The sequence below is a fragment of the Lytechinus variegatus genome, chromosome 2 (genome assembly GCF_018143015.1).
Source record: "Lytechinus variegatus isolate NC3 chromosome 2, Lvar_3.0, whole genome shotgun sequence".
NCBI classification, from domain to species: domain Eukaryota; kingdom Metazoa; phylum Echinodermata; class Echinoidea; order Temnopleuroida; family Toxopneustidae; genus Lytechinus; species Lytechinus variegatus.
Window position 1 is genome coordinate 53,320,388 of NC_054741.1, and position 16,524 is coordinate 53,336,911.

A 16,524-nucleotide genomic window follows, 5' to 3' on the forward strand; every position below is an offset into this window, starting at 1 on the left:
GTTGTGATTGCATGATTTACATATAAGAACAAATTATCAATATGATCTCTAGAGAAAATATAATCAATCAATTAATCAATCAATCTTGATCAATTTATCAATCCTTTATTGCTGTAGTTAAATCAATTCCCCATTAGGAGATACAAGCAATTTTACGATAAGTTCTTACTGAATAGAGTAGGCCCAGATTATGTACATACTAACAATGCATATTACAAGGTATTAATTTCTTCTACATATACATGGAGGGCACAATTAACATGTCAAAGGTCAGACAAACCTTTTTGATACCCCTGAAACTTTGACCACGATGAAGACTAGACTGTCTCGACCGTGAAGCCATACTTGGTGGTCTTGTGCTAGTAGCTCCATCTCTAGGTCCAGACTGGGCCCTGGTAGGAGCACGAGAAGGGTTGCTTGACATTATAAAGTTGTGTGTTGAGTTGTTAAAGGCACAGACGTTCTTCAGTCAATGCTACATCATGCTACAGTATGAAGATCTAAATAAAACATAAGCAAGATAATATATTTGATAAAGCAATTTACTTGGTGACAAATGTCTTTTATTTTTTTCATATGTGTATGGTAGGGGGTCCTAAAGCTACGCACCACTCATCGCGCATGCAGTTTTTAATGGCAAATGCGCACTTTGTGTGGAATTGTGACTGCAGAGTGACGAACGATTCCTATTCAATTTTTTCTACAGAGGCTGCAGTAAATCTCTAAATGCAGAGAACACCCACAACTGTTTTGAATTTTTGAGCTATATTCTCTTTAATTTCATATTATCCTATAATAGTATGAACATATTTTAGAAATTGAGGCACAGGAAATTCTATTTTTCTGCATGATAAATCGAGTGCGTAGCTTTAGGACCCCTTCTAACATCGGGCGGCGAATTCAAGAGGTGTTCGGAAAACACGGCGGGATTTTCGTATAAGTGAGTTTTGTGATATTTTGTTCTTGCTTAATGATCTTTAGAATATTTGCCACAAGTTAGCGACAGATAATTTGTTCAAATATTAAAATTGGCATAGTTTCTATCGTTTGTAAACAACGTGCGTAGCTTTAGGTCCCCCCATCATACATATCCGACCAGGTTTGAAATGCAATCACAATATAATATCACTCTAACTGAAAGGGTATTAACAAAAACAAGGTAAAGGAAATTGGAAAAATATCTTCTAAATGATGAGAAATACAGTGCTGAGATAGAAAGTCAAGACACATCATCATGGTCTCATTGTAAATTTTACACATGATCTTGCCTTATAATAAGTTAGAACAAAGCATGTAATACATTTTTATACATGTATAGTATAAATGACTGACAAAATCATGACCTTGTGAATGAATGTAGGCAGATAGGCTATATACAGTAGCTGCAGTGATTCCTTGTTCCAATTAGAACATGCTTTTCAAAGTTACATGTAGTTGAGTATCAAATTCCTCACACATATTATTCACGGCCGATTTCATTTTCAATGCGATCGGCTGCAGGCCAAAAAGCATAAATAATTACAATGTATATATTAATCGGATGGCTCAGAAAATACCAGAAATATTCTAAGAGTTTGCGAAAATATTCCAAGAACCAGTGGAATATTTCTGGTATTTTCGGAGCCATGCGATTAATATAAATATCTATTCTGTTTAGCCTGCGACCGATCGCATGCAATGTTTTTGAAGTCACGATTTTTTTTTTTTTTTTGGGGGGGGGTGAGGACCATGAAACACTTTTTCAATAAATAGATTAACGCTACAGTACACTAACTTAATACTAGTGAGACTGAAGCTTTAGTTTTGGTCTAAGGTAGCCCCAAACTGCAGTCCCACTAATACAATTTCATGTTTGTTTAGCCTGAGTTTAAGTTTGGCTTTGATGTTTGTGAATGTAACTTAAGGCTAAGTCTAGGTTAGGTTAACTAGACTGTTTATGAAAGTGGTGTAGTCCTAGTTCGTCTTGGTAAATCATTAATCCAAAATACAACAAAAATAACAACAAAACTCACCTAAACTATGCCAAATAAATTAACTTCGCCTCTCTCTGAGTCTGACATTCGATGATTCGGTCTTACTAGATTTAGAGCGCGTCGTTCGTTTCCGTGGCTCCGCAAAAAATCCTCCAATCCGAATAATCCGATCATATCAACCGGTAACCCCGGATGGGGGGGGGGGGGGGATGGGGCGGTTACAACTTACAGGTAAACGTGAATGACCGCCACTTGGGATTTATTTCCCGGATTTTTTTAAATTTCTTTTAGTGACATTTGACTTTTTCCATTACATGCACTAGTCGAAATTCTAGTAGAAATAACAAGATTGTAGTAATAAGCACGCAAGGTAATAAGTCAAGATGCCTTGACTCGACTGCAGAGTCAGACAATTAAAAAATGTTCAATTAGGCCTATTATATAGGCCTATAGGGCCAAAATGGCAAGCATATTGTAGTGAATTGTAGTAATATGACAAGATCTAAATTATGATTAATTTATAGTTGGCATGACAATATGTTTGTATAGTAGTATCTAGACAGTATATAGATTTTTATCTAATTATTACCTATTTATTTTATTTCATTTTATTTATAATTTATCAGTATCATTATTGTTTTCTTTGGTGCAAGACCACTTTCAATAGGGCATTATATGTCTAAATTTTACAAATCTTTTTTTGTAATTATTGTCTTGTTGCTGATTGTTATTAGAAACCATATTTATGTATTTATCATTATGACAATATGACCAACAGCAAAACAAGACGATGATTATAGGGCGCGTGTACGTGCCTCCGATGCAACTTACATAAGGCGCAATCAAAAGGGGAAATGAACGGTGTCGAAACCCGAAGGTGTAACATGATTAAAATGGGTGATTTAACAGTGTTCGAGCCCCGGATTCAGATTGAGCCAAAACTTGAGGGGCCGTGTGTTCAGGCCTATAAGCTGCGAGCGACTTATCACATGAGTCCAATTTTGTGATAGATTTTAACGATCCCAATTCACCCCTTTTCTTCTTTCGTGGTCACGATTTATATTGCATTAATTATTTTTTTTTGGGGGGGGGGGGGGGTACGCCAATACCAGGAGTCAAATGTTTGAAGGGATGCTCATTTTTTAGTACTGGCATGCACGGGCGCCGATTTCCCGAGATGATTCTTTTTGTCTTTGAATATGGCAACCTCAATACTAATGCGAGCTACCATGGGTGTCAATCACGGGGGGGGGGGGGGGTGATGGGGGGGATATATCCCCCAATATTTCGAGTGGGGGGATGGCCTGTATTATCATCCCCCCAATAATTTAGGGTAGAAAAATTATAATAATGATGATGAAAAAATTAAAAGTTTGATCATAATGATTATAGTATGTCATCAATCAGTGTTTCCCTCGCAGTTTGTGTATATTGTTATTAAATAAAACATTCCTTTTCAGGACTATTAAACAGATGGGTGGAGGTTCAAGATGAAAAAGAATGAAATGTTTATGTATATGATATTTTTAACACAAGACATAAGAGGACCCTAACGAAAAACAACTTTTGTTGATAGGATGTTTCATCCCACCAGTGGTGAATAAATTAATTTTGATTAATCAATTATTTCAAAAGGGTGGAAAAATAAACTGGAGTAAAAGGGTGGCAAGATAAATTGTCTAAGGAATTACCATATAGCCATTACAGTAATAGCTCCATGGAATGACGGTAAGCCCGATGGCGCACGAGAAGCCACACAGTTTGTAATTTGTGCTAGTCTTAATTGGTCCGAATCTGCATTTTATCATCATGCATTAAGAAGAAAAAAGATATTGCCAGTCGGGTTAGATTTAAAGGAGACATACGAAGAAAAATCACGAAAGTGATAATTATGGGCGAATTATATATGGATGGAAAGGTCTTGTCTTCTTTAACACAAATACGTCACTAAAAAGTTTTATAGATATCGGGGAAATGCAAGAAATGTAATTATAAAAGGCCCTTCTCAGCCCCCCAGACGAACGATATTTCGCAGTCGAAAACGGTCGACAATAATGACGTCACACAATAAACCGCTCTTCATCTCTCTCTCCATACTGCATTGATTCCCCTAGTTTGCTGCCTTTTGCTGGATCTGTATTTATTGTCCAAATTTACCATTTTTCGTGTAATGTGACGTCGGATTCCTGTTTTTGAACACTAATTGTGTTACTGCACACTTTTTAATTGAATTGTCAACTTGTAAAGTGTGATTTTGACCTCTGGATTTGGAAGTCTTCGTTGTGTTGCTTCACAAGTTCACTAGTACAGTACAGATTCCAGTGGTGTATGTTGAAAAACCCCAAGCTGTAGCGGGCTATGCGCTGCTGGCTGCCGGGGTACTGCGGGGGAGCCGATGCTGCACGCTACGCTGTTTGATTACAAGGTAAGCATGTTTGGAATTTGTACTTGTTCTGACGATGCATTCAGGTCAGGTGACTGATACAGATCTAGTTTGTAAGATTTTATTGACTCTAGATCTAAAATAATTTTTGAATCATGCATTGATTATTTTTTATTAGCAAGCAGGCATTGAAATTAAGTTTTAAACACTGTCAGACTGTCTACAACTACTACAGAGTACAGTATGTTCGTTGGGGTCTGACCCCAACGAACATACCTGTAGGTGGAAGGTCTATCGTGAGTCGTGACACAAAATCCTGTCATCGAGGCACGAACATGACAAACTGGACCCTCAAAAATAGGAAAAGTTAGACCTCCAAATCCAATGAGTCCATGTCGCAGTCCATTTTGTTTTCAATTTTGAATTAAGAAGGAGAACGAGTGATACAGAACTTTTTTTTGATGGTCCAGTTTGTACCTTGATGTCAGGATTGATTCTGTGTCGCAATAGACCTTCATCCATGTAATTTATATTTTCCCCTTTCATTTGGGATGCTATTGCTATTGCGACCCCATTTTTCCATTTTAGGAGTATCCTCGCGAAACGGGCCGGAGCTCCATGGGGTCCATGTTGTCGAATGAACTAAGAATTAACTTTATTAGACACGCTTTGCTAGATTTAGACTCTATTTTTAATCAGCAGATTTTTAGATTTCTAACGTAATTTAAACCGACTAGCATGTCCATGGGTCATGGCTTGGTTAGAGTGAAAAATCTGCCGTTCCAGAGGAATTTTTAAATTACAGTTTCTGATTTAGCATTCTTGTGAAGAGAATGCCACGCATCAACGAAGCTTGACAAAATTTCAGGGGGATGTATCCTGATTTCTGACCGAAATAAGAGTGGTTTTTATTCTTCCAGAGACTGAGTGCTGAAGATAAATGCACTCATTGTAGTAACCAGGGGCCCGTTTCTCAACACCGTCATAAGTCTAAATCCTTGACTAAATCGGAGATAGTGAGCTACTTGTCCGCTAACCATTTCATGAAGCCCTCTTTGCCAAGTTCGGGTACAACAACCTCACTAAATATTTATGACAACTCCGAACCTGTCACAACTTCTTTCTTAGTGACATAGTGGCATCGCGTGGGTAGACAATGACGTGCAAAGTTGCCTAGAAATTTGAAAATTATAATCTTACGTAATCAATAATAGCGGTTGAAATTACATCACGAAACAAGTGGGATAATACATTCAATGATAATTGTAATGCAAAGAAATTATTAAAACTGTTGGTAAAACACCACAAAATCATTCATTTTGAGAGAGTAAAATAATTTATTCAATAAAAAATTGTACCACGTCAGGCCATCCTTAATTGAACTCATATTCGTCGTTTTTAGACCCCTCTAATTTATGCATGGAATTCGTCAAATCATATATTTTGGCATCAAATGTTTAAAAAGTTTATGTTAAACTATATTTTGATGATGTTTGAAATCATAAAATACCTTATAATTATAATCATTTTACAAAGAAAACCATTATGGTTTACTTTCGTAAATTATTAAAATTGAACAACAACGTCCATAAGTGATTTTTTAGTCATGAAATTAATTATTCATGATTTAATTTTCTCAGCAATTGTTTGCTCCAGTCTTGATGGCCTGATGTGTACGATGCATAATTTACCTGTGCTATTATTTTGAAAAGATGTATTTCTCAATTCATCACAATATTTGCAATTTTGTTATAATTTTTCTTTTTGATGAAAATTATGCTATTTTGTGATGAAGGCTACGTCTCAGCTGCGCTTTTTACCGATAGTATCAATATCAAGGTATTCTAGTTAGGAAGCCTTTGAGAAACAGGTTTAGTAAGCTTGGAACCATTTCTGTGGTTGGTGGATAAAGATATTAACTTGTCCATGTGTTGAGAATTGGGCCCCTGGGTCCTGTTTCATGAAATGGTCTTTGGTTGAACCACTCTACGTAAGAACGAGATATCGCTTAACTGTTTCACAAAGCTGATTTGGGCGATACAAAGAATTAGTCCTTGGAAAGACACCTTCAGACATACATGATCTTCTTTGTGCCAAGTTATTTTTTATATGGGGGCTGTCATCAATTTCAGGTCATCTAGCACAGCGAGACAACCCCAAAATGGATGTCAGTCTAACTTCTTGGTAATCTAGCTAGGCCCAAATTTTTTTTATATATATAGCCTACAGTTAGTATGCTTTCTTTTATTTTCTCACATTTTCTCCCTCTTCCTTCAACCCCCCCCCTTCCAGTTTTATTTCATCCAAACTTGAAATATCGAAATGTGCGGCAATCTCTGTGACCCCTCATGATTTCACATTACGTGACAATTTTTTAAAAATTATGTATGGTAAGGAAAACGTGTATGAATTTCAGCAAAAAAAAATGTGGTGCAAAACTAAGATGGTACTAAACGTGCAAATTCATTTATTTATTTGTATTTCATTTTCATTTTGCTGTGATTATTTTTAATCAATGAAAATAATTGGTTTTGTGCTAACTTGAGATGATGAATAAAACCCAAAAATCTGCGGTAACAAAATAGCTAATTGAATTTGAAATATAGATTAGGCCTATAGTTTACAAATCCAACACAAGCATTACAAATAGATGAGTTAATTGTAACTATAAAAGTAATAGTTTTGGAAAGTATGAAAAGGCGCATTCTAAATCTTAGGGTACATGTATTTCCACTTGAACCAAAAACAGAGTAATGCCTTTAATACAGTCAGCCTATATACATGTAACTTAAACTTCATTAACTTGGTCATAAAAAGTGTCCTACATGTATGTGCATGTATATGTAAACTGGTTTTAAAAGCTTGGTGCAGTAGAAAATTGTGCTGCTATAATTTATACAGGAGTTGCAAGATGCTAAAAAAGAAGGGGGTTTGGGATGGTTTCCCAGTACTTCTCTTTACTATTCAATTTACATTTCTACATTTGGAATTTTATCATTTTGTAAAATTGATTTCAGTCAAACTATAAGTTATTGTTCATGTGCTGTAACATTAGCAGACTACATGTAGCTACATGTAATTGTACAATGTATGTACACAGTACATACACTCTGTAGTGTACCCTCAGCTTAAACTAAACTTCTTTGTTCTCTTACATTTTTGTGAGTTAAACAGGACTGTGATGGTTAAATTTTAATTGACAATGACCTTTTTGGCTTTTCAGGGTTTGTTTTTCTTCATGGAATACATCCCCCGCATCTTGTGAATTATGTGTAGCCCTGTAGACTTTTACCCCCCCTTTATTTTTGTCATTCATGTAGGTGTGCTTTGGAGATGGAATCATCAGAAAATGGCAACCACGGCAAACCTAAAGAAGGCAAAAAGAAGAGGAAAACTGGTAGCCGGTGCATCGTATATGGATGCGGGAATACCATATATCAGGGTTTCGCTATGCACCAAATGCCAGGAAAGATGCCACTAGGGCAAGAACGATTTGATAGCATTCAGAAACAGTGGATTGCTTTCATTGGGAGAAAAAGAAAATTTGACTATAAAGATGCAAAACAATATGCAAAAATATTTGTATGTAGTGGCCACTTCCTGCTTGAAGACTACGAGCCAACACAAGTAGAAATGTATAGGAGAAGACTAAGGACACGACCACCATCGTTAAAGGCTGGTTCTTCTCCTTCTTTGGATATTGCTGTACAGCCATTCCCATCCGACTGGTTCTTGCCTTCACCATCTTCACTTCTGTCTTTGGGATCAATACCACCTTCAGGCACATCAACAGCGGATAGTCCATGCTCTGAGGTCGCCAGTGCCAGCTGTTCAGTACCACCTACACCTGCCATTAATGCACCACCTTCAAGTGATTTCCAAAGTGCGTCTCTCTTGGCCCTTGGTCCTGATAAGCCAAAGCGAAGCCGCAAGGAATCCATATACATCAGAAAAAGAGTAAGACTGATTTTTAAGACTTTTGATTTACAGAACAACACGTATGTAGATGCCATCTTGAAACTAAAAAAAATTACATATATTCATTTACAATTGTGCTTACTTGGACATGCTCATGTGGTCAGCAAGTACATGCGAATTCATCTATTTTTTACTTGTCTGACAGACCTGTAGGTAACATCTTTTTCCCCTTACTCTGATACAATAATCCAAAATATGAAGGAAATATGTGTATGTAAACATGTACATGTATCTTCCTGAAAATGGCTATGACAAAATTATTTTTACAGGAATTCAGACCAAATTCAACGGTGTGGCAGATTTTTACTGCTCTTTGGCCATTTGAATGGTGTCATTATTGATCCATGATGTACCGGTACCTGCATGTATGTACAAATGTTTAATAAGGAAGATTGACGGGATCAGACAATTGAGATCGTATGTCTGGATGTTTAGAGTTTTCTCCTGTTCATTTAGTTTTCACCACTCTTAATTAGATCAGCCACAATAAACTTCATGAATTGTATAGAATAAATATAAACTACATGTACATTTTTTAAATTATTTTTTTGGCACCTCCGTTTTTTCATTATGGAAATGAAAATTTAAAAATTAACATTTTTTTCTTGTGTCTGCTTCAGGAAGCTGATGCACTGTTCATTGAATATGCCAGACAAGCAGAGGAAGAACAAGCCCAAGACATTCTTGATCGCTCAAAAGGAGAACAGTGTGGCGTCAGAGTAAGTATTGTACAGGTTATCATTGCATATCATATGAAGGTCAAGTTCAGATTTGTAAAGATTGCCCACTTTACAAGAACCGAGGTCTTCACATGTACATATATGTACAGCATACAATTCCTTTGATTACAGTTTTATCTTAATACTGTTATATGAGAAATTGGTACTCAGTGATAGAACACCTGCCTCATGAAGAGGATACTGTGGGTTTTGTCATAGCTGATTGACTATACCAATGACTTGAAAAATACTGGATACTTGCTTCATTCTTGTCAAGTGCTTAGCATACATGTATTAGGAGAGTACTTATTCAGGGCTCGCTGGGAGAACAGCTCTTCAGAGCTGAAAATGGCTACCCTAGCTGAATCAAATGATTTATTTTTATATTACAAGAAATACAGACACAAATGTTTTAAAACCAAGCTTATGTAATAACTTTTGATTACCAGTACTAGCATTGGTGAAATCAAGCAGAACAATTTTTTTGCAACTCATGATTAATTTCCATGAAATTTTTTTCATTTCAATAGACTGCTGATCGCAAAGTTGGAATTCGTGTACAGAAACGTTCCTGCAAAGTTCATGTAAAGCCGAAGACCATGTCAAAAGGTAATAATATTAACTTACCCGTATCGGTATCATATTCAAAAGAACAATAAATTACAGCATTTTTTTATTCTGTCTTTATTATAGGTATAACATGAATGTATCATTTTATTTGTAATATGTAGGTTCTTTCAATGTCCAGAAAGAGTGGTAATAATAGATATAAGTCGATTGTGCCTCTGAGTTTGTTAGATATTCAGATTAATGAATATAATTTTTTGTGATCCGTTGAGTTTGAACTACCAATAAATGTAATATAAATAACCACTGGAATAATAATAATAGTAGTACTACTTTTGACAAAAAACCTGAATCGTAATAATGTCCTTATTCATATACCATGAGGCCAGCATATTCCTATACATGGATCTCCATAGATGTTTCTTTTTAGCTTGTAATATTTGATAATAATTTGATGGTTTATGTCTTCTTCAGGAACTCAAGTAAACATGACACAGAAGACACATAGTCAGCATCCAGTAGGCCTTCAGATTTCAGATGCTGGTACTCAAACTGAGACAACTAATACACAGGACAAGGATGAGGATATGCTGGATGAAGAACCTGATGAGGATCCAGACTTTGAGATAGGTTCAGATTCGGATGAGAAGAAAGATCCAACCTACAAGCCAGGCACATCCAAAAGAAATAGAAGCTCATCAGATGAGGAAACATACAAAGTGTAAGCAGCTTTATAACTGGAATTCTAAATTATGTTAAATTGAAGAAAGATGTCCCTTCCATTAGCAGTTATTGTAACTGTCTACTCTGTTTAATACTAGAAATACCTAGTGTAATTATAATTTTGAAAGTGAATTCTTGACACCTGAAAAAAGTTTAATGTCAATGCAATTGAGTTGGCATGTACATCCATTTCTTCCATCCAACACTGTTGGTTGCAGCCCATTTTTGGCTTGTTTGACTGTCTTTCATTTTTTCTGTCTGTAAATAGAAAAATGTCAGACATAAAAGTTTCAATTGTGTTTATGTATGCATAAAGGTGTGCGATAAGTGTATGACAAGATTTGGAGTTCACCAGTTTAAATGTTGTGGGTCATAGATTCTTTTGTTTTCTCAGTATCACTTCATGCATGTAGATAGGACCTGTTAGCCAAAAGTTACTATTATAGTAACACTGCCATCCAATATTTTATATTTATAATGCTAAAAAGCCAATCAGAATCAATAATTTCAAAGAATTTCCTGTAATAGTGACTTTCCTGCAATGGACCCCTATACAAATCAATTTTGGACTTTGTTCGTGTGGGAGTGACATGCTCAGATTTTGTGAGAATTCAGTATTTCACATTATATATAATTTATAACATATTTTTTTATCATGACAAGATAAAACCTATGTACAGTCAAGTTCCATCTACATGATGTAGGCACTAGTACAGTATCTTCACTTTTTTTCTTTTCTTTGCAGGACCAAATCAGATGATGTACTGAAAGAAGAAAAGTACATAGTATTTGAATCCAACCTGTTTGCCTTGTTCAACAGTTGCTTCAGTTGTCTTTCTAGTGATGTGCAGGTTGAGAAGATATGCCCTAGATCTTTTGGCTCACAGATTAAGATCAGGCAAACATGTCTGAAGTGCTGTAGGATTAAGGAGTGGCACAGTCAACCAAGAGTTGGGAATGTTTCTGCTGGAAATTTGCTGTTGTCTGCAGCCATTTTGTACGGTGGAGCCAGTCCAACCAAAGTATTGCGAGTATTCCAGCATATGAATTTGAAGGCAGTCACAAACAACACCTTCCTGGAATATCAATCTACGTACTTACAGCCAGCCATCATTAGGGTGTATGAACGAGAGCAAAGGTCTCTCCTCAGAGAGTCAAGAGGGGAAAAACTGATCTTGGGAGGAGACGGCCGTGCTGACTCACCAGGCCATTCTGCCAAATATGGCAGCTATGCCCTTATGGACATGAAAACAAAGAAGATCGTTGATGTGGAGCTTGTGCAGGTAATATGCCAATAACAAGAAGTTTATATATGTATTAGTGTTACAATACCGGTACTCATGTATTAAAGCTTACCCAGGGATAATCTCTAATTCACGCAGAGAGGGCAAATGAGCATATTCAATGTATTGTATATGGGGTTATTTTGCTAGAAATTGGATGCTTAAATGTAATCTATATTCAGTAATGCCTCTTAATGTCAAGAAAACATTTGTTGTAATTGTAATTACTTCATGTCAAAATAAACTATATATTTTTTTGTTCAATCAAATGAAATATTCATCAGCCAGTAAAAGAAAAACTTGAAATTGAATTGACCAAAGTTTGTTTTTCCAATATTTTTAGAGCAATGAGGTGACAAGTTCAAACGCCATGGAGAAAGAAGGTTTGGCAAGGGGATTGGCGAAGCTTTATGGAATGGGAGTGGAGGTAGGAACCCTCATCACAGATCGACATGCCTCGGTGGCTAAGTGGTTACGGGAGACATACCCAGAGATTGATCACCGTTATGATGTTTGGCATATCGCAAAAGGTAAGTTGTTGACATCCATGCCAATTATTGATAAAAAAGTTTTTCACAAGGATTATATGTGTATATGATAATAATGACAGTGGTAATGATAACAGTATGCAACATTTATACAGTGCTGATATGTCTAAGCTGTAACTGTAACTATTATCCCAGCTTTATCACAGCATTGCTGGATCTACTAAAGAAATGGGATTATAATGCATGAGTTTGAAATTGAAGCATTTCTCTGATTGGACCATTATATGATGCATATAAGAAAGCACATGTTTAAATCAGAAAATGTTGTGTTTACTCAATAGTGAAAATTTTTGAAGTTACAGATTGATATTTTAGAATAATGACCACTATAAATGCATTAATTTACAGGAGTGAGGAAGAAAATCACAGCTGTATCAAAGCTGAAGAATTGCGAGGTAGCTCACATGTGGAAGCAGTCGATGATCACCCACATATACTGGTCTGCTGCATCTACTCCGGATGGGGATGGGAATATGATGGTATCGAAATACAAGTCTGTCTTCAACCACATGAGAGATGTGCATGTTCATGAAGGCGTGTATCCTAAGTGCGGCCATGATGATGAATACCCTCCACGTGAATGGATGAGAGAAGGTAAGTGAAGCTTCAGTATGGGGTGGGAGAAGGGGTTGAAACTTATACATCTCACAAAGTTACCAGTATTAAATTTGGAGCAAATCATTGAAATTTGGAAGTGAGATATAATTTTGTTACAGTGATGTCAACATCGTATCCAAGGTTATTTTTTCAGTGTTCTAAGTCTAACAGATTTTTGTGGATCAAGGTCATTAAATTAGGGAGATTCACTTGTACCTAATAATTTAGAGTATTTATGTTATGAATTCTCCTCCAAATGTCATAAATGTTTTATTACTCAATTGTTATGTCATGTAGGAACAAAAGTCTATGAGAAGTTGTCTGAAGAGCTGCTGAAAACTCGCCTGCTGAATGACATGAAGAAAATGTCACCTCTCGCACAAACCAGTTCGGTGGAATCCTTCCATAGCGTCCTCCTGTACTGGTGTCCAAAGATGCTGGCATACTCTTATGCTGGGATGAAATGCAGGTGAGATAATATTCCTTCAGCTGTCACCAGATCCTAAACCTACTTCAAATACCAGAGTCCTTTTATTCTTTGCTTTTATTTTTTTTCTATTTTTCTCCCATTCTCTTTTTATTTTTTCCTGTAGAATACATAAATGCTCCTCAAGATTGATTTTTTTTAAACATGTTAAAAATGAATTCAAGAAAATATTCATACAAATAAGGAATCAGGAGACACTGTTTATTTGATACTGTTTCAAAAATATTTCTCTATAAAGACTTCTGTTTATTTTATTTTTTTTACAGACTGTATCTTGCAGCTCTGCACTGGAACGAGAATTCAGACCGCTCTCAAGCAACAAAGTCTGATGGGTCACCAATCTACCGTGTCACCTATCAGAAAGCCAAAGAAGGTCGTCAAACTGTCAGCAAGGTGCTAACTGCATGTACTTTTGGTATGTTTATTTATTAATGACTAATGAATCAAAGTAGTTATGTCTCATGTAGGAAATACTGTTCAAAAGATTTTATGGAAGTATTTAATTGTATCAATCTGTGTAATTTTTTTTTTTGTGAATTACTACACATCTTTTGTTTTGTCTAACACTGCATTTCATATGCACATCCCACAGTGTTTCAAAGTCTGAAGGAAGGTAATTAAACATGGCACTATGCATAGTCTAGTATCACAGAAGGAATATCTTTACCTAGAGCCATATAAATAAATGCAAAGAAGACATTGTCACCACTTTATCAGTATTGTCATCTAACCAGAAAACTGTTCTACAATTTTCATTCCCAATATAGAGTATGTGAATGCTTTGATGGTGGAGACAGTACGACTCGTTTCTGGAAAGCAGAAACTCCGCTCTGAAATGGAAGAGCTGCAAAACAAACCGCCACTGTCATCGAAATATGAGAGGCCAGACAGGGAGGAGGCTATTCAGAAGGCACTAGCACATCATCGATTTGCCATGGAATAGAAGGAATAGAATCGACTGTGTTTAGAATACTATTTCCTTTATTACTGAAAGTTTCACTTGTCTTTTATCACTGCTGGAACCATTAGTTTGTTTGAAGCATCAGTTAGTGTTGTATGAAATGTTGAAAAGAAAAATCCCTGATCAAGCTAATTAGATTGACTAGCTCTGTTTATATTTTTCTCGACAGTTATTTTGCTTTTCCCAAGTCCAACTATGTCATTCATCCTCAGTTGTAGTCTTGATTTGTATGCATTTGTAAATATTAATAAGTGTGGCAATGTCATGATAATGTGATAGGCAGGACAAGACAACTGAAAGATATATTCTAAATTCTATTTCAGGGGTATTACAGAGATATCCGTTGATTCTATTTCTTTTCGATAGTAATTTGACTTGGGGTGTCATCTTGTTACTGTGAGCAAAGGTTAAAAAAAAAATTCACCAATCTACATTGTACTTGCACAATAGTACATTGTATTTTCTCTCTACCATCAAAGATCAAACTGTGACCCATAATGGTCAGTAAAAGTAACTTTAGAACCATGGTTTATGCTGATTCTATGCACTGAATTACCGGAGCTTATTAGCTATACAAACAGGTATTTCTCATGCAGATGTTTTTCATATTACACATCAGTCTAAGCACATTCATATGCATGAAATTCAGTAGGGAAATCACATTTGTTGAGCAATGCCCGTGTTAGCTGGAAAAGTCTGCTGTGAATAGGTATACTTTTTCCTGTGGTGTCTTTGTTAGCTGTATAATGTATATACATGATTTTTTTTTTTCAATTTAAATGCCAGCACAGGTCAATTAGTTTGTGTGGGCTAGACTGGCCCATACCGGCTTCTATTGTTGTGAACCTACATACTTTTCAGCATATGAACAAATCTTTTGGCACTGAAAAAAATTCCTGTCTCCTTACATCTAACTTAGTGTAACAGCATAGATATGGCAGCCTCTGCCTGTACTATTATGATAAAGCTTGACCAAACTGTATGATTTGTTGATAAAAAATGTGTTTTCAATTTTTTGTTATTTTGATGATGTGAATATCCGTGGGAGTACTTCTGCCAAAGTAATAGAATATACAAGTAGCTGTATGTAAGAAAAGTGTAGGCAGTCTGTTGTGAATAATACAACATTGCTTGATAATATCAGGAGGAAGTACTGGCTAGAAGCAAGGTGTTACATTGCATTAAAAACAGTTTGTGTTGTCAAACAAATGGAATGGTCCTTGTTTTGATAAAATTTGTAACCACATCTACACTTTGTTGAATTGGCAAGACTGCTAAATTTTGATTGGTATGTAAAAGAGCACTTTGATGGAGGCAGTTGAATAAATGATTTCATATCAAAGTTATTAGTATTTATTTTTGTATTTATGTATAGTATTTTTTTTTTTTGTTCACAAGTACATTTATCCTTTCACAATACATTTCATACATTCATATCCGTTCTACTAGTGAGTTTGATAGTATGATAAAGCTTTCTATTCTCTGCAGATATATTCTGAAAATGTCATATTTGAAAAAAAATATACCCCAATGTTAACTGGCAATTTGAAAAAATAGGTCATCGTGTATTTATCATGTTATAAATGGGATAGCAGTGATATGTTGATTTCTGTCCTTGATTGCGCAGTGGATTACAAGGATCATTGCACTGTAAGTTTGGTCAGGTTATTTGGTGAGCTTCATTTATCATTTTACGAATCCACACCTTTATGCTCATGAAACTTGACCCATCTTACATGGTCTCATTTTAAAGCCTACCCCCCGTCCCTATTTTTTTTTTACTCTGAGCCTGAATGTGCCTATGTGTTGGAAGAAAGTTACATGTAGTATTGATTGTACAGTCAACCTTGCAGAAGTTAAATGGTTGCCATTGAATGTTTTTAAAGTCATCCCACTGATCTTAAACCTTCACAGGTGGAAAAAATTAAGTCCAAACTTTTTATTTAATTCCTGGATTTGACTTAGGCAAGGTTGACATGCAATAACACAGGTCAGCTTTGGTTGATGCTTTCAGTAGGTGCTGGTTTGGTGTGTGATCATGTAGAAACTAACAAGGGGCCACAACACAAAGCTTAGCAATGATCATAGATCATCTTTCTACAATTGATTGTATTGACTACAATGTAGATTAATAGCTAACCTTTGCGTTATGGGACCATGGTGTGCAAGGGGCAGCAATACAAGAAGATTTTGCAAAGGGCCAATTACCAATGAATGTGTATCACTAGTGTACCTACGGGGGGGGGGGGGGGGGGGGTTGCCCCCCTGACGAGTCACAACCCACACAAAAGACATCCCTGCCCCC

General features: G+C 36.1%; 2 protein-coding genes across 2 annotated transcripts in view; one reads left to right on the forward strand and one right to left on the reverse strand.

Moving 5' to 3' along the window:
* LOC121408357 overlaps positions 1 to 2,130 on the reverse strand; it is a 33,106-nt gene extending 30,976 nt beyond the window's left edge. Inside the window, exons 1-2 of the mRNA XM_041599802.1 lie at positions 2,013 to 2,130; positions 281 to 500 (exon numbers count right to left, since the gene is read on the reverse strand). Of these exons, the coding sequence (XP_041455736.1) occupies positions 281 to 424 (144 nt within the window). The 5' untranslated portion in view covers positions 425 to 500; positions 2,013 to 2,130. The remainder of the gene's footprint in view (positions 1 to 280; positions 501 to 2,012) is intronic.
* Positions 2,131 to 3,829: 1,699 nt separating this feature from the next.
* On the forward strand, positions 3,830 to 16,424 carry LOC121408358. Its single transcript, XM_041599803.1, has 11 exons — positions 3,830 to 4,398; positions 7,677 to 8,313; positions 8,955 to 9,053; positions 9,584 to 9,662; positions 10,095 to 10,341; positions 11,089 to 11,626; positions 11,970 to 12,156; positions 12,523 to 12,768; positions 13,069 to 13,240; positions 13,525 to 13,673; positions 14,026 to 16,424. The coding sequence occupies exons 2-11, from the start codon at positions 7,690 to 7,692 to the stop codon at positions 14,199 to 14,201; spliced, it is 2,517 nt and encodes an 838-aa protein (XP_041455737.1). The 5' UTR covers positions 3,830 to 4,398; positions 7,677 to 7,689; the 3' UTR covers positions 14,202 to 16,424.
* The last annotated feature ends 100 nt before the right edge of the window (positions 16,425 to 16,524 follow it).

Excerpts from the sequence above, each read along its gene's own strand:
- LOC121408358 (XM_041599803.1), top strand. The coding sequence starts at position 7,690 with ATGGAATCATCAGAAAATGGCAACCACGGCAAACCTAAAGAAGGCAAA. Across the intron at positions 10,342-11,088 it reads GATGAGGAAACATACAAAGT|GACCAAATCAGATGATGTAC; the intron begins GTAAGCAGCTTT and ends TTTTCTTTGCAG. Across the intron at positions 13,241-13,524 it reads TATGCTGGGATGAAATGCAG|ACTGTATCTTGCAGCTCTGC; the intron begins GTGAGATAATAT and ends TTTTTTTTACAG.